At 44.2% G+C, this 24272-nt stretch overlaps 1 protein-coding gene across 1 annotated transcript; it reads right to left on the reverse strand.

Annotated features, from left to right (window-relative positions):
* Positions 1–22831: 22831 nt before the first annotated feature.
* Positions 22832–23773, reverse strand: LOC101555379 (ADP-ribosylation factor-like protein 1). Its single transcript, XM_012932517.2, has one exon. It carries the CDS (start codon positions 23663–23665, stop codon positions 23120–23122), a length of 546 nt encoding a protein of 181 aa, XP_012787971.2. The 5' UTR covers positions 23666–23773; the 3' UTR covers positions 22832–23119.
* Between the last annotated feature and the right edge of the window lie 499 nt (positions 23774–24272).

Raw genomic sequence — 24272 nt, forward strand, 5'->3', positions numbered from 1 at the left:
GCATGATACACTCCAAATCTATCCATTTATAGGCAAATTTCATGATGTCATTTTTCCTAACAGCTGTGTAGTACTCCATTGTGTAGATGTACCATAGTTTCTTTATCCATACATCGGTTCTCGGGCACTCAGGTTATGTCCAGGTTCTGGCTATTGTGAATAGTGCTGAAGTGAATATAGAGGTGCAGATAGTGTTTCTGCTGTGTATTCAAAAAATAATAATAATAAATAAAAACTAGAAAATAAGCTCCCATTTGACCCAGCAGTACTACTTTTGGGAATATATCATGGAGGTCCAAAGTAATTTTTTTTTGCTTTTTGGGTCACACCCGGTGATGCACAGGGGTTACCTCCTGGCTTTGCACTCAGGACTTACTCCTGGCAGTGCTCAGGGGACCATATGGGATGTTGGGAATCGAACCCGGGTCGGCCGCGTGCAAGGCAAATGCCCTACCCACTGTGCTATTGCTCCAGACCTGGTCCAAAATAATTTTTAAAAAAGGAAAAGAAAAGAAAACAACAGCTTCCCACAATCTGCAAGGAAAGTATTGCTCCCAGTTTACAGCTGTGGACTACCACCCCATATATCCATAACTCTGCTTTCAGATCTTCCATTTCCCAACCCTAGTCTCTTATAAACACGGATGGATTTTCTGGAGCAATAATTTTGCCATTTTCAGAAAGGCATGTTAACAGGATAGTCAGTCCCACTAACTTTGCCTGGGGCCTCGGAGAGCCATCCAGGTGGCAGTGTGGTGGATCAATAGTGTGTTCTTCTTCCTGCAGAAAAGTACCCCCATTGTATGCATGTTCTTGAGTTTTAGTCATTCACCCCAGAGGGATATTTAGATTGCTTTCAGGGTTCAGCAGCTATGAGAGCCTTCAAGTATAGGTTTGGGGATGAACATAAGTTTTCGTTTCTCTTGAGAGCAGAATTGATGAATACCAGTTCAACTTTCTCAGGAACTTCCAAATTGTCTTCCAGCTCAAATGGCCCATTTCACTCAGCTTTCGCCAGTGAGGGTGAGAGTTGGGTTTGCAGTGCATCATGGTCTGCAAATACTGCTTTTCACTTTGCTTTAGTTCTTTGCTTTAAGCACCTGGCATTGCTCAGGGCTTCTTACTGGATCTGTGCTCAGAGGTCACTCTGGGCAATGCCTAAGAGTCCTATGTGGTATCTGGGATCAAACAGGCCATGCAGTGCCCCAAATCCTGTCTCAAACCATTCAACAGGAGATAACTTGAGGTTGTTTCCGGGTCAAGAATTCCATCCCTCCTACCTATCTCCCACCCACCCATGAAGACTCAGACAGAGACTCCAATTAGCCGGAACAGGCAGGTGGGGCAATGCCCCCAGCCCTCAACACTTCTCTTTTCTAATCCCAGTTTGTGCACTCCCGGCCAGCACACACCTCTGTGGTTTTTGCAACAGCGGCAGAATTTAGGAAGTCTCTGTGTCCAGCAGAAGGGGTGCGGGTTTGTGTCTCAGTATGAGGACTGACTTCCACATTGCCAAAGACGACAGTGAGGGAGCAGTTCCCTGAGCTGGACCCTCCAAGCTTCCCCACCATGGGCTGGTGACAGCACAGAGACCAGACATCCTGCCCCCACAATTGGGCACCTTTCCCGTCATGGTTGCTTCTCGGAAGCCTGGTCTCCACTGAAATCTAAGGAATGACCACAACTAAATGAGCAACTTCTAGAGGAGCCAACCTCATTCTCTGAGCTGAGAGAATTGGATGGGTGACCTTCAGAGAATATAGACAGTTTTGATTTTATATAGATGCACCCTTGAAACCAAAATGCAGTTAGAACGCATTACCTTAATGATTTTAAAAATTACAATAAGTTAGGCTGGTGTAAAAAACTAAAGAGCGCCGAGGGGGCGAGTACACTCGCGGGCTCTCCGGGCCGCTCTGTCTCACCACCCGCGTTCGGTGCTCTGGAACCGCAGTGTGTGGACTGGACCGGGACAGCCGGTGGTCAAGGACAGGCGAAGGAAGAACGAGGACCAAGCTGGTTGCTGATTAGTTACCGTTTATTCAATCTTCAATCTTTCTCATCTCCCGCACTCCCAGCTCCGGCCTCTCTCTGGATCTACTGCTCAACTCTGCTTCTCCCTGGCTTCTCTCTCTCCTCCTCCTTGTCTCTCCCACCTTGCCCCCCAGGCTACAACCAGCCAGGTAGCCAAATCAACATAAGAAAGCCCTTCCTGAGGGCAGGGCACTCCAAAGCCCTTCCTCACTCTTAAGGTTTTTTTCTTTTCCTTAGTCCAGGAACTTATTAACATCTCAATACTAGTTATTTTTGTATGGACATAGCAAGGGATACATTGAGGCCTGCAAGGCAGCTCTCCTGGCAACATCTTGCCACAGGCTCAGACCACAGCACTCAGGCCAGATTAATCATTCCTCACCCTAGCAGGGTCCAAATCTAGTATCACTGTTTGGATCATGACAGCATTTGTCCATGATCAAGCTCTTAACTTATAGTTAAGCATTAGGCACTTTGGCCAGGCCCATCTCGATGCCAGGGTAGCACACAACTCACCGCTTGCCCTGGGTCCTTCTTGTCCCACGTTGGGACCGTGCTTTGGGGGTGCTAGGAAGTAAGGGCAGCTGAGGCTTAGGTCAAGAGAACAGATGCCATGGAGGAAAATATCAAGTAGAGTCAAATGACTCCCAGGTTACAAAAGCATAGCATTTGTTAAGTCTTCCTGTGTCCATACAAAAAGGACTTGCTCTGAATAAACTATGCAAAGGACTCAAGGAGAAGAGAAAAACATTATTTACAAGTCAACAGAACACCAAGAAAGAAGCTACAAATAAACAAAGAGGAATAGGAGCACTGTAACGGGAGTAACCCAATAAACCTAAACTACTGAGGCTATGTTATCCTACAGGCTGGTGATGTAGCAAAGCATTTATCTTTCCTACATCACACCAAAAAAGAAAATAGAAATAATAGAAATGTTGAGGTAGGTATTATTATTCCCATTATACAGATGGAGAAAGCAAGGTATAGAAAAATTGAGTTTCAGGAGGCTAGAAAGCTACTACAGCAGGTAGGGTGCTTGCCTTGCATACGGCTGACCCTGGTTCCATCTTCTGCACCCCACATGCCCCCCTCGAGCCCACCAAGAGTGATCACTGAAGAGTAAACCCTGAGCACAATCAGTTGTGTTCTCTCACCAACAAAATAGAAAAAATGGAAAGAAATTGAGTTTCAGAGGGAAAAAATCACGTAACTTTTCTGAATTCAAGCTGATTAAAGCCTCAGAATCGAGATCAATCCTAGACTTTTCTGGCCGGAGAGCCCCCATCTCTTTCCACTACTCCTGGTTGGCTGAATCTGTAATAAATAGAGGTGCTTGGAGAGATCCCCCCAGTCCTTTGTGGAAGCTGACCACAAAGTGCTCCTGGCTGGACTTGCAGAGTTGAGTATGATCCCTGCAACACGACTTCCACTGGGCCTTCTGTCCCAGGCAGCTCCTACACCAAGCAAGCAGACCCAGAGTAAGAAGCTTGGAGTCTCACTATCCACCCAGAGTTGACCCCTGAGAACCACAGGGCAGGAGTTCATAAGACCAGGCACAAAGATGGGCACTGTCAGGCATCAGTGCCCTCCAGGGTTAGCCACCAGGTTGTAGCTCTGTACAGCTCCATACAGCTTTCTCTATGTCGCGGGGGGGGGGGGGGGGGGGCGGATGGGGGGTGTCTTTTATTGGTAATCTTATCAGGATCCAATAAAGGTCTGGTTTCAGCCCTGAACTTGAATGTTCACAGTCAGAGATGCAGGGGAACCATCAAGGAAGCAAACGTGGTGAAGGATTGCATGGCAGTGATGCTCAGAGAGGAAAAACAGATTCATGCCTTAGCCTAGGAAGCAACATGCTAGCCTCGGGGCACAATACAGAAAAATAATGGACACTGGGGGTGGGGCAGAGAGGAGGGGCTCTCAGAGCAAAGCCGACATACAAAGTCACCCCTAGAAGCATTGTGTGACTGGGGATGTGGGCAGGTCTCCGTGAGGCTGGAGCACAGGGATTAAGATGGTGGGGGTGCGGGTAGGATGGGCACAACCCTAGTCCTGTGGATTCAACCCAGAAGTCACCACGGAGCCTGAGCAGAGAATGACATGGACAGGGTTCAAAGTCACTGCTAGATGTGGGGGTCTACCCAGCCCCTACCCCCCAGGTGTTCTAGCTCCCAGGGAGAAAGACAGGGAAAGGGACGCAGCCACTCACAACGGGAAGTAGCTCTTCCCCAGGGAAGGTGAGGAGGGCAAAGGGAAGGAACTGGTGATCTGGGGTGAGATGAGATGGTGTGGAGAAGGGGATGGTGGGAGAGGCTTCGCAGAAGCAGGGGCTTTGTGGAAGGGAAGTGGTAAGGCCTGATAGAGCACTCCTGTGGAAGTAGGGATGAGCTGGTAAGCACGTGCCTAAGACAAGTTGTTGCTGGCTTCTGCTGTGGGTTAGACTTCCTGCTCCAGGTCAGCTCTGCCTCTTGACCAGCTGCAGAGCAAATCCTGAACTGCTAGTTTTACTTTTCTGACAAAAGAAAAATGTGAAATAGTGTCACGCAAATTTTCCAAAGACCGGGAAACTGGTTATATGAATCTTAAAAAAAAAAATGTTTTGCTGGGGCTAGAGCGATAGCACAGCAGGTAGGGAGGTTGCCTTGCACGCAGCCAACCTGGGTTCGATTCCCAGCATCCCATATGGTTCCCCGAGCACCACCAGGAATAATTACTGAGTGCATGAGCCAAGAGTAACCCCTGTGCATTGTTGGGTATGACTCAAAAAGAAAAAAAAAGTGCTTTACTTTTCTTGCCTACCCATTGTGATGTTTCAATCAATTATGGAATGTCACGGTTATTTAATGCAGGGATCATCACATTATACATGCATATCGAAAAGAGAGATTTCACAAAGACTCTAAATTTCATGGTGAGAAATTATTTATTGTAAGGAAGGTGATATTTTGATGGTTGACTGTGAACATAGGAACCTTCCCTTTAAATGGAAGCAGTAGAATGGCCTGAGGGATAACTGTATCCCCTGTCACCCATCAGGATCCAAGGGCCATTTCAGTTAGCCTAATACAGTAGATGTGTTATTGGCATAATGCTGTGCTTCCTTACAAATGGAACTGTTCCAATAAGAAAACACAATTCTGTTATGATTGCAGGTGGTTTGTCTGTCTGCTCTTTTGAAAATCTGGACATTTGTCCATCCTGATTCCCTACAATTGTTTTTCTCACTCTGCTTCTCAAAGATGATGGCTGTGCCCCCCTGTGCCGACCACCTCCCCATACGCCCTGCATCAACCACATACCCCTTGCATGCAGCTGCAGCGCAAATACACTGCACTCAGGTCTGTAGGATCCTTAGCACTTGTGGAGGAGAGATACCCTGGACCACGGAGATCTCTGCTTCCCTTCCCCCCTCCTGCTGCTAAAGGCCTGCATTCTCAGAGCAAAGACAGGACTGAGAGTGCCAGGTTAATTGGACCCAACTATGGCCGCATTCATCTCCTATTCTGCTACTAGCACATGGGGCTACTCTACTTGACCTCATCCGTCTTTGGGGGGACTAAAGGAAAAGCCCTGCAAGCTCACCCAGAGAGTTTCAGCATCATTAACCTGCTTGTGCCCTGAGCCATCTCCAGAACAGTTCCAGAACATGCGTACATATTTTTATACCTATCTTGACTGTCTGCCCCTTTATACAGTCTTCTTCCCTTCTAAAGCTGATATCAGAGGTCGAACAGATGATTCAAAGGGGAGGAGCACATATATTTCATGCACGAGGCTTCTGGTTCCTAACTGTTATCAAGTCCTAGTTCTATGTCACCTTTTCTCTGGTATTTTATATTTAATGTCCAGGAAGCATCTTTTTTGGTCCAGAACTCACAAGAGGCCCTCTCCCTTGTAACTAAAAACTCAGGCTTCCTCCTATCACTGTTGTGGGCAATGCTGAGGGAAAGGGCAAATGACAATCTTATTTTCTGTGAATCTACTAGGAAGACAGAGTTTCAAAACAGGGATTACTCTTTTGGGTCAAAAGGGAAGAACAATTTTCACACTTCTGCCAAATATTTACCATTCCTCTCCAGAAGTCCTAGTTCCTCAACTGTTTAGTGTCACTTAGCCTGATTCAAAGAGAATCTGCTATGAAATCAAGTGGAACTGAGTGCAAATCCCAACTTAAATACTTTCTGTCTGAGGGTGAAGGGCCTTACTTCTCTGAGCCTCCATTTTCTCATATGTGAAATGGGAATAAAGAAATTGCTATAGCTGTGAGGATTAAATGGGATTCCAAATGCCAGTGCCCAAGCATGAATTGGAGCAGTTATTTTCATAAAGATATCACCAGTCCCCAAATTATATTTCTAATCAATCTGAACAATTTTTGTTGACTCTGATGAGATGATTCTAAAATTTGTATGAAGGAATAAAATTTCAAGGACATGAGAACATAATGGAAGAGCTATAAAAATGAGGAGATATTAGATATTAAAGTTGATCACAAACCTATAGTTAATGATATTGATAGGATTAACTTCAAAGGTATAAATAAACTATCAGAACAGAGAGCCTAGAAATACATCCACAAATGTTTGTCTTGATTTTTAAAAATGCTATTATAGATTAGAGGCTAGTGTATGGTCCATTTAATAAACAGATCCCATCTTCTTTGTTGTGCATCAAGCAATATAGAATGCTGCCCTCATTCTTATAAGAGATAGAAAAATAGTAAGCCGGTGGGACTAAAGACTTAAATATTAAAAGTAGCTATTTATGTTAATATTTTAAAAAGTAGTTTTATGATTTATATAGCAGTTTTATGACTTAGATACCATATATTAAGCATATATCATAAAGGAGCATAAGAACAGATTAAGCTTATTTGAAATTAAGAACTTCAGTCATTCGTAGAAATTAAAGACTATGATACAAAGCACATAACAAGTGAAGAATGTTTACAACATATTTAAACAGGAAAAGGAGTTTAATATTAAAAATAACTATGTGGGCATCAACGGCCTTGATCCAGAGACACAGCAGTGAATCCCAGAAGACAGCAGCTCACCAGAGATCTCTCTGGCCCCCATACCAAGCCAATTCCACAGGGACACCTCAGATGAAGCAGGTGTGTCCTCTCTGCCCAGCCCACTCCAGATGAAAACCCAAAGGCCACGAGGTTCCAGAAGCAAAACGCAGGCCCACAGGTTCAAGGACTAAGATTCCAGGTCCTTTTTCATCTCCCCGATGGCTTGGGGTCCTGGATGTCGTGCCCAGGATCTGCCTCCAGGCACCGTATGGCTCATCAATGTACTTGATCCAGAGACTCCCAAGTGAATCTCAAAATGGATTAGCTCCCTACAGAGAGGTCCCTGGACCCCAACCATTTACAGTTTTAGAATTCCAGAGGTGCGCAGGCTGTCATGATATTCATAATAAGCAATAGAACATAAATTATCTAGCATCCACCCCGGCAGGCAGGGTTGAATGATTGTGGGAAAATTCAAAATAATGTTGGTGGGAATGTGTAATGGTGGTGGGATTGGTGTTGAAATATTGAATGCAATCTTTTAATGTGAAGAACCTTATGAAAATAAAATTTTTAAAGTTAAAAAAATAAAAATAACTATATCAAAAGATACACAGCCTTAATAATTCAGGCAATGAATATTAAAACATAGGTAGGTAGTTTTTCTTTTTTACTGGATTGTAAAGAATTGAAATCAGTAATATTAAATATTGGTAAAGATGCGAAGAAACAAAAACTTCTACATATTGTTGATAGGTAATAGAAGAGTACAATAATTTGAAAAGTATTTTCTGCTATCTGGTAGGGATGAACATATAAATTCCCTTTGACCCACAATTTTCCCTCATGGGTTCAGACTTAAGGGCAATCTTGCATGCATATTCCCATCATCGTAGGATATATATACAAGGAGATATCTAGAAGCACTGGAAAGTGTTGGCAGTACCTGGCACCTTATAATAGAGGGGGGAAAAATCCTGTCAATATCTCAGTGTCCAACATCAGTATCTTAGAGAAATATTTTGAGGTATATCCACATATAAGAGCATACTTTGCAGCAATTAGGATTATATGCCATAATATGAAAGAAGTTTGAAAACATGTTGAGCCAGTTTAAGAAGTCTTAAAAGAAGGGAGATTTTATTCCTTTTACAAAGTTCAAAAATACACAAGACCAAATAGTGCATATTCAGTAACTGAGACACACAAACTATACCTATCAAGAAATAGCAGGGACCCCTGAGTCCCAATTTTGGGTTACTAGTTTTTTATGAAGAAAGATAGAGGCCAAACACCCAGAGGTCTTCAAAGATGCTTCTAATATTTTAAAATAATAATGGTTTTTAAATTGCAGGGCCAGAGATACAGTAAAGTGGGTAAGGCATTTGCCTTGCCTGTGGCCAACCCACTTGAATCCCTGGCACCATCAGATCCCTGAGCACAAAGCCCAAGGTGTGGCCACATACCAAACATGAAGGAGAAAAGGGTGAATGTGACCCAGTTTGTCACTTTTCTTTCTTGCACTCTACGTTTCTTTTCCACATGATCCTTCCTAGTTACTCAACATTTAGAAGGTCTGGGAAAGTACAGGGCACTGTCTCACAGTAAACAGAAAGGCCCTCCCTGACCTGATCACACCCCATACTTGGAAGCCTCCTCACATCTCTCTGACATGCACCAGGCCCCTTCTTCTGCCCGCCAACCCCCCTGGCAAAAACACTTCTCAGGAAACTATAGACTCAGGCTCCCCCCCTTCAGTTCTCACTCAGAAGACACCTGCCTTTCCCCCCCCCCAACCCATTTCACCCCAATCCACTTCAACCACATCATAGAGCACCAGTGACCATTTTCTACGCCTGACACTAGGCCCTGCGCGGCAGGAAGTAACATCCAATAACTATTAGTTGAACGATTCAATGACTGACTGTACAGAAAATTGTATTAAAACAAAAGCTTACCATGGAAAGGAAAATTCAAAGAATCTTTAGGTACTGATCACTTCAGAGAAGAGACTCTAATGATGGGTTCATTGTTCTAGAAGGAATGAACTTAGGGGAGAAAAGAGCAAACTCTCTTTGAGGAGGGAATCCTGCTTATTCCTAAAATAGGCATGTCTAGAATGATGTGGTGATTGAGATGAGGGAAGGGAAGCCTGAAGAGATACCCACTTACCAGACCTGCAAGAATGACCCTGGGGCCAAAACAGGACCAGGCTAAGGCGGCCCCCATTTTCTCATGGTCAATCCCTTTGGCCCATCACTGGACAATGGACATAGAGAGCCCTGTGTCTAGTGTCTCCCAAGGATGGCAGGCCACCTTTCTTAGCAGAACCACAAACAGAAAGAGTTTGACCTGAGGGAGGTGAAGAATGTGCTAGATGGCAGATGAGTTTGGCAAACCCCAAACTGACCCTGTCATCAGAGGGACCCGGACCACAGGCACTGCCTGGTCCCCATATACTTCCTGCTCAAGTTCTCTCTCCTCTCCCACATCCACAAACCCAGATTAGGCTGCAGCTGGTCATCTGAGTTTCCCAGCTCTGCTTCCCAGAGAGCACAGTGACCTGACCTTGATCAACGCCACCGCCACCACCACCACCACCACCACCACCACCACCTCTCTCTAAGCTGACCCCAAGTGGCCAAGGCAAGGTGACCTACCTGGAAATGTGTCATCAGGACCTGTCCACATCAAACAGCATAGATGCCCCCATGGCTGGCCGCAGTCCTGGGGTTTTGGTGGAACGGGCACAGCCCCACATTGTCAGTCCTCACAGCAGCGTTTCACTATGAATCACCCGAGCCGGGACTCTGCTCACTTCCTGGAGAAAGCAGAAGTTGGTGTCGCAGATGCCTGGTTCTGCCCACTCCCAGCTGTCAGCATGGCGGCCTCGGTTCTGCTGGGTGACTCGGAGCCTGGAGAAGAGCCCCTCGGGGCTGGACACTCAGGTGTCAGACAGAGTTAGGTGAGACCAAGATGGGTGGGGAAAAGTTACCCCAGAGTGGACACAGAGTTCAGCCCTGCTCCAAAGCCAGGACTTTCCTTCTCCTGACCTCTCCTCTCCTTGAGGAGCCTCAAAAAAAAAAATGAGGAAAATACTGATGTTATTGCTGGTGTTATTATTATTTGGCTGGAGCAATAGCACAGCTGGTAGGGTGTTTGCCTTGCATGTGGCTGATCTGGGTTCGATTCCTCCACCCCTCTCAGAGAGCCCGGCAAGCTACTGAAAATATCTCACCCGCATGGCAGAGCCTGGCAAGCTACCATGACGTATTTGATATGCCAAAAACACAATGGAGACGTTGCTGGTGCCCGCTGGAGCAAATCGATGAGCAATAGAATGACAGTGACAGTGATTATTGGTGACTGATTAGAAGGTATCTAGGGTCTGAGTTCAGTTTTTGGCCTGAGCGCAACCCCAGGAGAACAAATCACTTGAATTCCTTCTTCCTCTGTCCCCAGACCTAACTTGCTTCAGGACAGTCCTCTAAGATCAGACCAACTCTGTCACACCGCCCTCACAGTGAAAGAAGCTTTTCAATAATAGAACAAAGCTCCCAGAAACTTAGAGTCAGGATTCTTGTTCTTTTGGTTTGGGTCCCAGAATTGGGACAGGTCAGTGGGCCCAACACACGAGCTCCTATACTACATGAACAAGAGCAGCAGCCGTAGGCAGGAATGCCCCGAATCCTAGCTCACAACCAACCGAATGTGCCCGCATCCCTGTCTTAGCAGGAAAGTGGGCATTTCCTGAGCTGGTGGGTTCTTGCAAATTTGTAGGGAAGATTTGCACACAAAACTCCGGAAGGTTAAAAGTTAGAGTTTATTGTACAGTTTAAGAGTCTGGGTACCTCCCTAAATATCCAGGCCTGTCCTTTACCCATGAACAAACTCACTTGTCCTGTCCCTGGTGCTACTATGTATGACCCGCTGGGTCCCTTTCCACGTCCCATGTGGTCTCACCTCCCACGTAAGAAGACCCCAAGCTTCCCTGCCCATGGCTCTCTAGTCTGAAATTCAGTCCCTGGGCCTTTGCCAGCAGATTTTATCATCCTATCCCAGCTTTCATTACTCTCCAGCCATGGCCATTGTGAACGCCGGTGAGACTCCCGTGCTTATGATCTGTCCCTGCCTTGAATATACCACTTGTCTGGGCACACACAGATCCTACCTGATCACACAGTCAGCCTGGGTAAAAGCAGAGAGCAAGCAAAGAGAGAGCAGAGTACAGAGAGAGGTCAGGGTTTCTTTTTATTCACAGCTATGCCCCACCCTCAGCCATCCCTTTATCATTTTAATTGACTGCCTGTTCAATGGGCAAGATTTAAAGTGACCAGCTCAGTTTATCTGGCTCTCCACCTTGTACTCACACTGTAAATGGGAGGAAAGGAAGGCTTTGAGAATGCTCAGGGGAGTGTCATAGTCAGATCCCTCATGCCATCCCTGGATACACTCCATTCTAGGGTCACCCGTGTCACTCGGGGAGCATAAACATCTTCTTTACTATATTCTCCTCTGTCTCTCTCTGTCTCTCTGTCTCTCTCTCTGTCTCTCTCTCTCTCTCCCTTCTCTTTCTCCCCCCATTTCATATTTCCTCAATAACACTATTTTACACACACACTGAATACTGAAGCCTCTGAGATTTGTTTAAATGTGTAGACTACAATAAACTGTAGACAACAGTCAAAATCAAGAGGCCTATTCAGTTTAAGACATGAGTCGCTTCTCAAAAAATTAGAAATCGAGCTCCCATTTGACCCAGCAATACCACTCCTGGGCATATACCCCGGAGAAGCAAAAAAGTATAGTCAAAATGACATCTGCACCTGTATGTTCATCGCAGCACAGTTTGCAATAGCCAGAATCTGGAAAAATACCGAATGCCCGAGAACAGATGACTGGCTAAAAAAACTTTGGTACATCTACACAATGGAATACTATGCAGCTGTTAGAAAGCATGAAGTCATGAAATTTGCATATAAGTGGATCAACATGGAAAGTATCATGTTGAGTGAAATGAGTCAGAAAGAAAGAGACAGACACAGAAAGATCGAACTCATATGTGGAATATAAAGTAGCAGAGAGGTACAAGCTAGCAATGATGCAACCTCTGTCAGAAAGCCTTCTGCACTTAGTCACTAAAATACTAAAATACAGAAATCTAGAACCTCGAGGCTGCTACTGTGGCCACACGACCTCATATCTCCCCATTCTCAGCAATGGAAAACAAATTATCAAATGCTCCCTTTCCAGCAGGTCCGACTCTGCGGGGGGAAACTCCAAACAATAATAGTGAGTTTTTGTGTTTGTATGTAATCAAAGTAAAGAGAAAGTAAAGTGAAATTTATCAACTACACAGGCGGGGTGCGGGACTTGGGTTGGGGGGGGTGAGGAGGGGGAGGTTTACCGTGGTTCTTGGTGGTGGAATTTATGCACTGGTGAAGGGATGGGTGTTCGAGCATTATGTAACTGAGACTTAAGCCTGAAAGCTTTGTAACTTTCCACAAGGTGATTCAATAAAAAGAAAAAATAATAAAATAAAATAAAAAGAATATTAAAAAAAAAGACATGAGCCACGTGCCCGAGCTGGCCCCACGCCCATTCCCCAGCAGCCCTACTTGAGATTTCATTTATCCTCCACCATCCTGGGAAGAAAGCAAATGGAACACTACACAGCTGCTAGGGAAAATGAAGTCATGACATTTGCTTAAACATGGATGAACATGGAGAGTATCAGGCTGAGTGAAATGAGTCAGAGGGAGAGGGACAAACATAGAAGGATTGCACTCATTTGCAGGATAATAAAAAAATAACCCAAAGACAGTAGGAATGAGGGCCAGGAGAACTGACCCATTGTAGGAAGCTTTTAACCAAGGGGAAAGGGCAGTGCAGTTAGGACAGAGAAGGGACCACTATGATAATGATAGTTGGAAATTATCATCCTGGACAAGAACTCAGTGCTGAAAGGAGGTAAAGGTTATGCATGATATCCTTTCATTACAGTATAGCAAAAGGCAGTGCCAAGAAGGAAAATGAAACAGAGAGAAGAAAACCGTCAGTCTTGGATGCAGGCTGATGTTGGGGTGGTGCAGGGGGAGACAGGTGGGAGGGAAATTGATGTGGGTGACCCTAGAATAGGACATTGGTGGTGGGAAATGTGCATTGGTAAAGGGATGGAGCATTGTGGATGTTGGAGCATTGGATGGCTAAGACTCGAGCATGAACAACTTTGTATATCTCATGGTGATTCAATAAACTAAATTTTAAAAATTTTTAAAAGAAAGAAAGAAAATAATTGGAAAAGAAGCTGGACAAATACAGCAGAGTCAGGTGTCCAGCATTACTCTAAGATAAACAGGGTGTACGGTATCACAAATATCACATTGTCCTGCCAGAATAGGCTCAATTTTTCCCCCAAAGCCACAAATTAAAAGCCCTGGTTCTATTTCCCTCCATCCCCATCCCCCGCCCAAGATCCACTGTGCTCTAGTGTGCGCAGTTATAGGAGAAATGTTAACTTTCGGGGCAGCTGGCACAGAAATCTTCTCTAGGGAAAAATCTGCTCATGTGAAGATAAAGAGCTTGGGACAGGAGAGTCTCAGCCCCTGGGTTGGCATTTCCAGGAAGATGTCAAGATTCTAAGCCTTTTTCTCCTGTGTACAATGGGAGAAACGCAGTGCTCTAAAGATCAAAGTAGTACCAACAAGAGGCTATCTGAAGCCTAACAAGGGTAACACAGAGCCCTGGGGTGTGGCTGTAATGCTGCTGGGATGGCACATGACTGGCACTGCTGCCATGTGTGACCCCTGGCACCACAACACAGTGTCCCGAGAGCACCACTGCTAAAAAGTTGTGGCCCTCACTGAGAACAGCAATCAGACCTGTGTGACAGTGTCCCACTCCCAGTCATCACAACAGCAATGACAAATCAACAAGCAGAAGGTAAGGAAAGGAGGGAAATAAAGGGCCGAAAATGCAAATGACTGTCCGACTGTGAGTGGTTCTTACAGACAGAGCTGCTGTCTAAGATATCGCAGTGGTGGAGCAGCCCTGAGCTTGTCACATATATGTGGGCTTCTGCTGAGAGGAAATGTGAGATTCTGTGATTTTTTTTTAATGTTCAAAAATAGCAATTATACTTCTGCTTCTAGTTATGACAGGGCACACAGTTCTACAAAAATAAGACACTTATTCTCAGGTACTGAGTAGTAGGCAGCATAATACTATTCCTTGATATAAGAAATACAAGCAAAGGAGGCTCCCCAAAAAGTGGAACCCCAGAAGCAATAGTCTTCCTGAACTGAAAAGGTCTAAGTCAGAGAGTTTCCTAAGAGAAAAAAGTTTCTTAAATGATCAGACAAGGACATTAGAGCAGCTATTAAAAATATGTGCAAGAGCTTAAAAAATAATTACCATCAGAATGGAAAGGTGGAAAATTTCATATGGTAAACGGAAAATAGAAGAATATTTCAATGTAACTTCTAAGACTCAAAAGTGTATCCAAAATAAAATTTCACTGAAAGGACAAATGCAGATAGGTGAATACACCAAAATAAGGTTACTGAATTTGAAGACAAATCAGTAAAAGTTGTTTAATCTGAAAGACAACTTTCCTGGGGCTGGAATCTTCCAGTAAGTTCCTGGAAGTCATGTGTTTTATGGGAATTTATCATGTCTGCTTTTGGCTTCAGGGTGCCTGCGTTTGCAGGGGTGACAGTGCCAAGAGACCTGGCAGGGACATCGGCTCCACAGTTGAGAACTGAAGCGAAATGACAGATACTGCGCAGTGTAAATAGCATCCCAGTTCTAGACCATCAAGACCTCTCTGAGCACCTTGGGACTCCCTCTAACACCCAAAAAAGGTGTCCCCTGAAAAACAAGAACTGCACTATAGACTGAAAGTAAGAAGTGGGAACAAGTTGAACATTGAGATAAAAGAGCCCAACAAAGAGTAAAAGCAAAGAAGGGCAGAGCCAAAAGTAATTTAACTGCCAACCACTACAAAACCTATCATCCTTTAAAGTGGGTTTCTTAAACTTTTTCCATTCGTGACACCTTTTCATCCAAGAAATGCAGCAAGGGTGAGTGTTTCCAGAAACACCTCAGATTCATTATGTGACTGATTTTTAATTACTTTCTGCTTGTTGTGAATTCAGAAACCTTGTACTGTTGCCAAATTTTTCACAACTGCCACATTCAGCTATGAAACCCCCTTGAAAAGTCACAGTTTAAGAAGCTAGGCTTTGGAGGAAGAAAAGGCAACACAGCATCCCTTTAAAAGTAACACCCATATTGACCAGAATGTAATATGAATTAGTACAAATCTGAGGAAAAAGGAGATTGTAACCCCTAACAAGAAAAATAACTCAATAAAAAACAACCTCTTAGAGGAAAAAGTTTCTTAAATGATCAGACAAGGACATTAGAGCAGCTATTAGAAATATGTTCAAGAGTCTAAAAAACAATTACCATCAGAATGGAAAGGTGGAAAATTTCATATGGTAAACATAAAATAGAAGAATATTTAAATGTAACTTCTAAGGCTCAAAAGTGAATCTAAAATGAAAATTTCACTGACAGGACAGATGCAGATAGGTGAGTACACCAAAAAAATAAGGTTACCAAATTTGAAGACAAATCAGTAAAAGTTGTTTAATCTGAAAAACAAACAGAAAAAAAAAGATTGAAAAGTGTTTTTAAAATGTGAAATATTATTTGATATTTCCAAAGTTTACTGAAAAAAAAGTAAATGGTAGCTATAATATGGACAAAATGTAAAGAAAACCATACTTAAGCAGTTTTGACATCAAAATCAAGCTCCTGAAAATCAAATATAGATGATCTCAAAAGCTGTTAGAGAAAATTAAATGTTACATGTAAGGAAGCAAAAAGACCATCTCAATTATACCTCATCAGAAACAATGGAAGCCATAAAACAATGGAAAGATATCTGCTACATGTCAAAAGAAAGGCCAAATGTGTTATCCCATAACTCTTTAACCTATGATATCATGGTGCTGAGAATGACAGGAGTGCTAAGACAGTGATGGACAAAGTCACCCATTTCCAGACGTGCTCTGCGGGGAATTTACAAAGAAAGTTTCTAAGACTAAAAGGAAAAGATACCAGATGGGAACTTGCATCTGCAGGAGAGAAAGAAGAACATTATTAATGGCAAATATGCCAGTATCCATGAACAATGTACTCTTTTTTTCTTTTTCGCCTTAATTTCTAGATGTTTTAATTAATTAAAACATGTTTCTCATGTTTTACTACTGATAGCCTTGTGACAAAAAGGTCAAAAAAGTTGGAATTCAAAGCTGGACCATCCCATAGGATCCCTCAAGCAACACCAGGAGCAATTCTACTGACTGATCAGAAATAACCCCTGAGCATTGCTGGGTATGGCCCAAGCCTTACTCTCTATGAAAAAAAAAAAGATAATCAAAGTTTAGTTCTAATCAACAAACTAAAACTGAGTATCTATTCCACGCCAGGTCTAAGCCAGATCCTGGAGAAATCCATGAGTAAGGCAAGCTTCTGTTATGTTCATTTCCCATACCGGTTATTCAAGCGCAAGTGATTCTTCCGCAATGAGAAACCCGGGTACACAAGACTCTTTGCTCCTTTGTTTCCTTGTCATTCACAACAAGTCAGCAACATAGAAAAACTGGGCCAGGCACCTCTCGGCTCATAAGTGACTAAGTGGCATGCAGCACTTTTCTCACATTCCATATAAATGTGTGGCCATATCTAACAGTAAGGAGGAGAAGAGGGAGGTAGTGACGAATTTTGGACTTAATTCTATTATTAGGACATTGTTGGGGGAGGGGAGGGAGTCTTTCATACTGTCTTCAGAGGTTTCAAACTTTATCTGGCCTGTCTTATTTTCCAAAATCATTCAGCCCCTTGTAAATCTACCTTTCTTTTAGAAAGCAAATGAAGAACACTTACCCCCAAAATTATATCTGAGACTACACCTCTCCACTGACTAATATTTTAAAAAGTAATGATTTTCTTACTTTCAAATAAGTCATTTTGGGCCAAGTACACAAGGCAGAATATGTGCTTGACCATGCCCAATGCTGGTTTCTCTTCTGGTACCATATTCCCCTTCAATTATTCTTGTGTATCCCAGGAGAATCCCTGAGCATCACAAAGTGTAACCCTCATGTGTGCCCTCCAGTATAGCCAGGCTGGCCCCTGGGCCCTCACACTGAACTCCCAGGACTTTGACTCAGAATCACCAGAAATGGCCCCAAGGATCCCTGAACACTATTTGAGAGGCTCCCACGCCAATAAGTTAAATTAAACTAAGCCATTTTAATTGCACATATGATGCAAAAAGTATAAAGCATAAAAATTATCAATACCCTCCCAATTAAGCAGTAGCTATGTAGAAAGCAGAATTTCATTCATTTTCCCCCATGGTCACCAAATTATAATTCTTTGAATTTTCTTTTAGGGCATTCCCCTTGTACACGGCCGACTCAGGTTCTATTCCTCTGCCCCTCTCGGAGAGCCCGGCAAGCTACTCCTGGCATATTCGATATGCCAAAAATAGTAACAACAAGTCTCACAATGGAGACGTTACTGGTGCCTGCTCAAGCAAATCTATGAGCAATAGGATGACACAGTGATCAGTGATACAGTGAAGAAAATTTACAATCATGTCATCAATTCTACTTCTTAGTTTAGATGGGTTGTTTTTCAAAACCTGAGTATGAAAAAAATTCCTTAGAGCTACTGGTACTTTTTTCAGCCATTCCCTCAAAGATCATGATAAACACTAAAAAAGTGAGGGGATGTGATGGACATACAGTCTTCTTTGGAGAGGGAATATGTGAGCACTGCCCCCATCATTTAATTTAGAGAGCCTGCGGGAGCAAGAATACAGTCTGCTGGTGATGCAAGGAGACTTGGAGAAGCGTGAAGGGATTGGAACCTATGTGTGGGCAAACACTTTCCTAATCCTCAAAAGTAGCTGAAAGGTGGAGTCTTTACCTACACTTTCACATAAAACTCAAAAGGAGTCTTGGAGAAGCTGAAGTAGAACCCTTGATGTGCAAGCCATTCAGCCCGCTTCAATTAGCATAATGATTTGCCTGGAGCAAGTGCTAAGGCATAAATAATAGACCTAACGCCTTCCTCAGAGACCTTGCACTCTAAGAACACACAGGCCAAGCCCTGTTGATTTGGGGTGAGTGAGAAGACACTGGCATCCTACTACCATCTTCCCAGGATCACCATATGACTGTTAGAGATAGTTGAGATTTAAAATTGGGTAGCACACTACAGATGCTGATGAAAATCTCTGCAACATCTTTAGATTTCTTTGATCACTTAATGCATTTTTCCATCATTCACCGGACCAATTCAGTTCTAAGAGGATCACACTGCAGAGTTGCCAGGAAGCGTCACTAGTCTTGAGTGGTGGCAGAGTAGATTCAGGACTATCACCTGACTCCACCCCTAAGCTAAGGACTTTCTTCACCTTACTGGTGTTAGCACTGAGACCAACCTCTGCCTGAAGCTCTGGGTCACCAGTGACCAGCATTCATGATCATTCATGACCCCAGAGTATAGGGAGGAAAAGGATAGAAATCAAGGCGAGAAGTCAAAAGAGACAAAAGGAAGGTAACAGTGGGTAGGAGTCAAGGGCCCTGGGTACACTGATGATATAGAAAAGGGGTCAAGTTATAGATCCAAACCACAACCCCACAACCCTGAAAATATCAGATCTAAACTACAACAACCAGACTTTAAAATGTGCCTGCCACTATAGACTGAACATGATGGCCACCCAATACCTCCATTACTAACCACAACACCCAAAAGGAGAGAGAGAGAACAAAAGGGAATGCCCTGCCACAGAGGTGGGGTCTGGGGAATGGGGTGGGGGGGTGGGAGGGATGATGGGGTCATCAGTGGAGAACAGGCACTGGTGGAGGGATGGATACTCAAGCTGTGTATGACTGAAACACAAGCACGAGAATATGTAAATCTGTATCTGTACCCCCACGGTGATTCATTAATAAAAAAATTAATAAATTAAATAAAATAAATAAAATGTGCCTACCAAGAAGGGAGGCTGGGGGCAAGGTAGGGGAAGACCTATGGATACTGACGGAGGGAAGTTGACACTGGTGATAGGAATGGAGCCGGAACATATGTCTAAAACTCACCGATGAATAACTTTGTCCATCATGGTGCTTTAATAAAATCAAGAGAGTTTCTGAAACAAGCTTTGGCACTATCCTTGGCGAAGCCTCAGCGGGGCCTGGGCCTTGCAGGGCTTGTGTTTGCCATTCCTGGCCAAACACAGTGGGAGATTTGCCGCTTCTTCCACATGCCTCCCTGGCTGGTACCCATCGTTCCTGTGTTCTCTGCATTGACCCACACAGGAAATTCTCTCGAGTTGGCAGCTCCCATGGCAGAACATGGCCACCTCAGTTCCTGAGCACCCTCTTTGCTCAAGCACCTTCTTTCCTGGGCACCCCTGAAGCTGGTTATTGTCCTGGACGGGGGTGGAGACTAACCTCCTCTGACCTATATTGATCTCCTTCGGGAACTTCTCAAGTCCTCCGGGCCATATTGGCTGGGCCTGGGCACTTGGTGGTGCAATAGAGATGTGGGACCAGATCCCTCATGACTCCAGAGTACAAAGAGGAGAAGGAAAGAAATCAAGGAGAAAAGTTAAAAGAGGCAAAAGGGAAGTAACAGTGGGCAGGAATCAAGGGTCCTGGGTACATTGATGATGTAAAAGAGTGGGGTGCCCAGCAGACTCACAGCGGGTAAGCCTGGCAATTATGACAATAGCCACATGTGGTATTGGACTAGAGGGGGTGCAGAGATGTGTCTCTTTAGTGCTCTTAACATCATGGAACCAAGCCCAGTGCTCAGGCACCAAAGGGCCGGCAGTGCAGACAGTCACTACTTTAGGCTCGAAGGCAGACAGGAGTAATGGCGAGATTAGGCTCAGCTCTGGAGGGGAGCAGAAGTGCACAAGAGCAGCATTTTCTGGGCCTTGGAGGCTGAGGGTGGTGGGTTCAGAAGTGCTAAACGTGGGGCCAGAGATAGTACAGAAAGTTGGACATTTTCCTTGCATACTGCCAACCCAGTTTCGATCTCCATCTTCCCATGTACTCCCCCAAGTCCATCAGGAACCACCTCTGAGCACAGAGCCAGGAGTAACCCTCGGCACAGCAGGATGTGGCCAACCCAAATAAAGAAGTGCTAAATACGGTGAGCAACGCTCCCCCGGAAACAGTGGTGTGGGCTTGGGGACAGGAGAGGCCGAGACCTGGCTTCCTTCGCTGCATGTGTAAGCTAGTCCAGGCTAAATGCCTCCTGTCGAGATGGAATTAGCTGATGTTCTGGAACATAAACCACTTTCTCCCTGCCCTCCCCTGACACATACCCAGTCCTGCAACTCCACAGCTTTCCTGATCATCCCTGCTGGCCCAGAGCTTCCGGTTAGAGAAGAGGGAAGGACAGGTTCCAGGTTTCTGTGCCCGTGTGGATCTCAGCTCATGCATGGCCCCAGAGAAGATCCCCAGGGGTTCTGAACCTCGAAAGGAGCAGAGAGCCACCACCCCTGTAGGGGCACCCGGTCCATGAAACCTGTGGGAGGTTGCTTGTAGCATTCTTCCCCAGAGTGCTATTCTAGGACCTTGAACTATCTCCTGAGGAGCTGACAGCTTGAGGTGGGGGGCTGGGGGCGGCTTAAGAACATGAACTCCTGGTCTCGCTGAAGCGTCAGAAGGGGAGCAAGATACTAAGGTGAACCCAAGTGTGCTTCCTCCTCCAAAAATAGAAAGTAGCTACTTCGCTAGCATTTTATGGGGTTATTTAGAGGATTTTTGTTTGTTTTATTTTCATTTGGGGGCCACAACTGGCAATGTTCAGTCATACTCCTGGGTCTGTGCTCAGAGATCACTGCTGCCAGTGCCCAGAGGACTATATATGGTACCAGGGATATAACTTGGGTCAGACAAGTGCAAAACCTTAACCCTGTGCTATCTCTTTCCAGTCCTGGCATTTTATTTTAACAAAAACTTAGCTATACCGACGGATGGGGCTGCCAGGCTCTCCCCTGCTCACCAGATCCCTTTGGGAAGAGATGCCTTCCAGGCCCACCTACCCTTCAACCTCTGAGACGGAAACTTTTTCTTCAGGCTGCCCATTGCCGTGCTGAAGGCGGAACAGGGCAGAAAGGATGGCTCCCACCTCAGGAGGGACATAGTATTTCCTGGAAGTGAGGGGGTAGCCTTCCAGTGTGGGTTTATGTTGCAATCCTTCACTGCAGTGAACGGGAATCTGCCGAGTTAACCACTAAACGGTAGGTTCTCTGATGAAATAACTAAGAGCTGGAGCCATCATTTTCCTATGTGTGAATTTAGGACAATGCAAAGAACACTGAACAAGAGCAGGCCTGTGTGTCCAAGTGCAAATATTTTGCACATGGTAAACACCTGTCTACAGACAGGAACAAAATGTGTCCATTCCCCATTGTCCCTAGAGATTCTGCCCTGGGTGGAGGCTGTGGAAAGGGGTTAAATACAACTTCAGGCCTCTCAAGGTGTTAGTCCATGTGGTTAAGGGTAAAACATACCATTAAGAGGGATCATGGCAAAAGTCTAGGGAGTGGAGGCTGGAGGAAGCAGAAGTTGCTTTTTTAAATAATATTCATGGTTGGTTAGCTGGTTTCGCTTTTAAAATTATGCCTGAACATGGAAGCAAAATTTAGTTTGTGAGAACAGAAAAATGAACTTCCCTTTTGCTCAGGACCATTTTTCCCCTTTGCCCAAATAATCAGTAAGAAGAATTGTTTTTAGATCCTTTTATGGTTATCATAACTTTCACTAAATTCCTCTTTCTTAGGAGAAACTTTGCAAAGTATCTTTTAAACTTCAGACGTTCCATGGTTAGATCTAACCACAAGTGTATGTGTGTGGGGGGCGGGGGCTGAGGGTCGGTAAGATAGACAAGAGACCAGTATGACAATAATAGCTGGAAATGATCAGGCTGGACAAAAGCTGAGTGTTAAAAGTAGGTAAAGGAATATTCTTGATAACCTTTCAATATCCATATCACAAATCACAATGCCCAAAAGGAGAAAGAGGGGGGGGATAGGGAGGGAGGGAAGGACGGGGGTGGGGAGAGAGAGAGAGAGAGAGAGAGAGAGAGAGAGAGAGAGAGAGAGAGAGAGAGAGAGAGAGAGAGAGAGAGGGGGGGGGGGAAGAAAAGCTCCTGCCCTAGAGGCAGGCAGGGGGTGGGGGCTGGGGGGTGATGGGAGGGAACCTGGGGACACTGGTGCTGGGAAATGTACACTGGTGGAGGGATGGGTGTTAAAATACTGTGTGACTGCAATCCAACCGTGAATAACTTTGTAAGGGTCTATCTCACTATGATTCAATAAAAAAGTTAAAAATTTTTTAAAAATTAAATAAAATTTTTTTTTTAAAACTTCAGACATTGCAGTAAGAAAAGTGGCATGCTTAAACTCTTCTCTTTTTCCTCCTGGCTCACAGTTATAAATTGGATTTTCACTTTATTCGTCTAAAGATTTTATTTCCAAATTTGTTCATTGACTTCATATTATGTTCTAGCAATTGCTTTCTTGGTTTTAAGTGGTGTAGTCACTCTTTCAGGCACTTAGTTAAGGTAATCACTATGCTATGAGTGACTTAAATACTAGCACTATTCTTCCTCTCTCCTCTATTTTTGCTTCTTATATCATTGCTTTAATTTATCATAATTTTATTTTTTTATTCTTTAATAGGACTGTATTTGAATAAGAATTTCATACAAATAGAATATATGCCTTAACACAAGAAAGCAAGGAAGGAATATTTTATGTTACACAGAACAGACATTCAGTTTGTTCAATCAAGGTAAGTTGCCTCCCCGCTACTTTTTCTTTCGTATGGATTACAAACGTGGCAGTCAGTTCGGTGGAGGCCGACAGTCATACAGCCTGTCCGGTTAGTAGTGTGAAGTACACGTGACTGTTGCCGCAGGGATCGTGCTAATACAGTCTTCTTTGCAGAGACGTGATTGAATTTACTGTCTACTCTTCAGTGTTTCCACTAACCATTCCATGGCCTCATCGAGACCAGTGCCTTTGGTTGCGGAAGTTTTGAATATCTGCCATTTGCGGTCCTTCAAAGCAGGTAACCCAAGCGAATTGGCCATCTCTGAGGGAGTCATGGCCTGTTCCATGTCCTGCTTATTTGCAAACACCACCAAAATCGCTTTCCTTAGCTCTTCCTCCTCCAACGTGGCAACCAACTCAGATTTGGAAATGCCAATTCGGTCTCGGTCACAACTGTCTACTACATATATGACAGCATCTGTGTTAGAGTAATAACCTCTCCAGTAAGGCCTGATACTAGTCTGTCCTCCTAAATCCCATACTTGGAATTTAAGATTTTTATATGTTACCGTCTCAACATTAAATCCAATGGTCGGAATTGTAGTAACGACTTCTCCAACCTGCAATCTGTACAAAATTGTAGTTTTTCCTGCTCCGTCTAATCCCAAAATTAAGATCCTCATTTCCCGGGTTCCAAACAGACTAGAAAAAATACTGGAGAAAAAGCCCCCCATGGCGGCGGTCCCCGTCGACGGTCACCCGGCCCCGTGTGTGCGCCCCTGCGCCGCCGCCTCCGCTCGCCATGGGCCTGAGCTCGGGCGCGGTTCCCCGGGACGCCCTGCCGCTCCCTAATTTATCATAATTTTAAATATTCGTGTGTGTCAACTGAAAGTGGTATACTTGTTTTGTTGCTGACTCTAAATACAAGCAAACTAATAAATACCATTGGCAATGCTGTGGTTTCAAGGTTAATATTCATTGTAGAATCAAGAAGCACAGTTGACTCAAAGAGAAGAAAAATGCTCCTGAATCCTTATAATTTTATAATTAAATTATTTCAAAAATGACTTATTATTAATAAGAAATTGCCAGTGTGGTCTTGAGGCACCAACATTATATCTGAATAGTAAAATTCTATATTAATTATGCATCACTGCTCTCCTTCCAACTTAGATTCAATGATATCATGTTGGTCCCTTATCATTAGAAATTACATTGAAGAATTTACACAAGGGTCTGATTTGTTGTTTTCTTAATTAGAGCTAAGAAAGTGGTGAAGGGCCAGCAAGATAGTGTAGGAGATAAGCTACTTGCTATGCATTGTGGCTACAGTAGCTACAA

This window comes from Sorex araneus, chromosome 11, assembly GCF_027595985.1.
Source record: "Sorex araneus isolate mSorAra2 chromosome 11, mSorAra2.pri, whole genome shotgun sequence".
In the NCBI taxonomy this organism is placed as follows: Eukaryota; Metazoa; Chordata; class Mammalia; order Eulipotyphla; family Soricidae; genus Sorex; species Sorex araneus.

Coding starts and splice junctions, on each gene's coding strand:
- LOC101555379 (XM_012932517.2), bottom strand. CDS start 23,665: ATGGGGGGCTTTTTCTCCAGTATTTTTTCTAGTCTGTTTGGAACCCGG.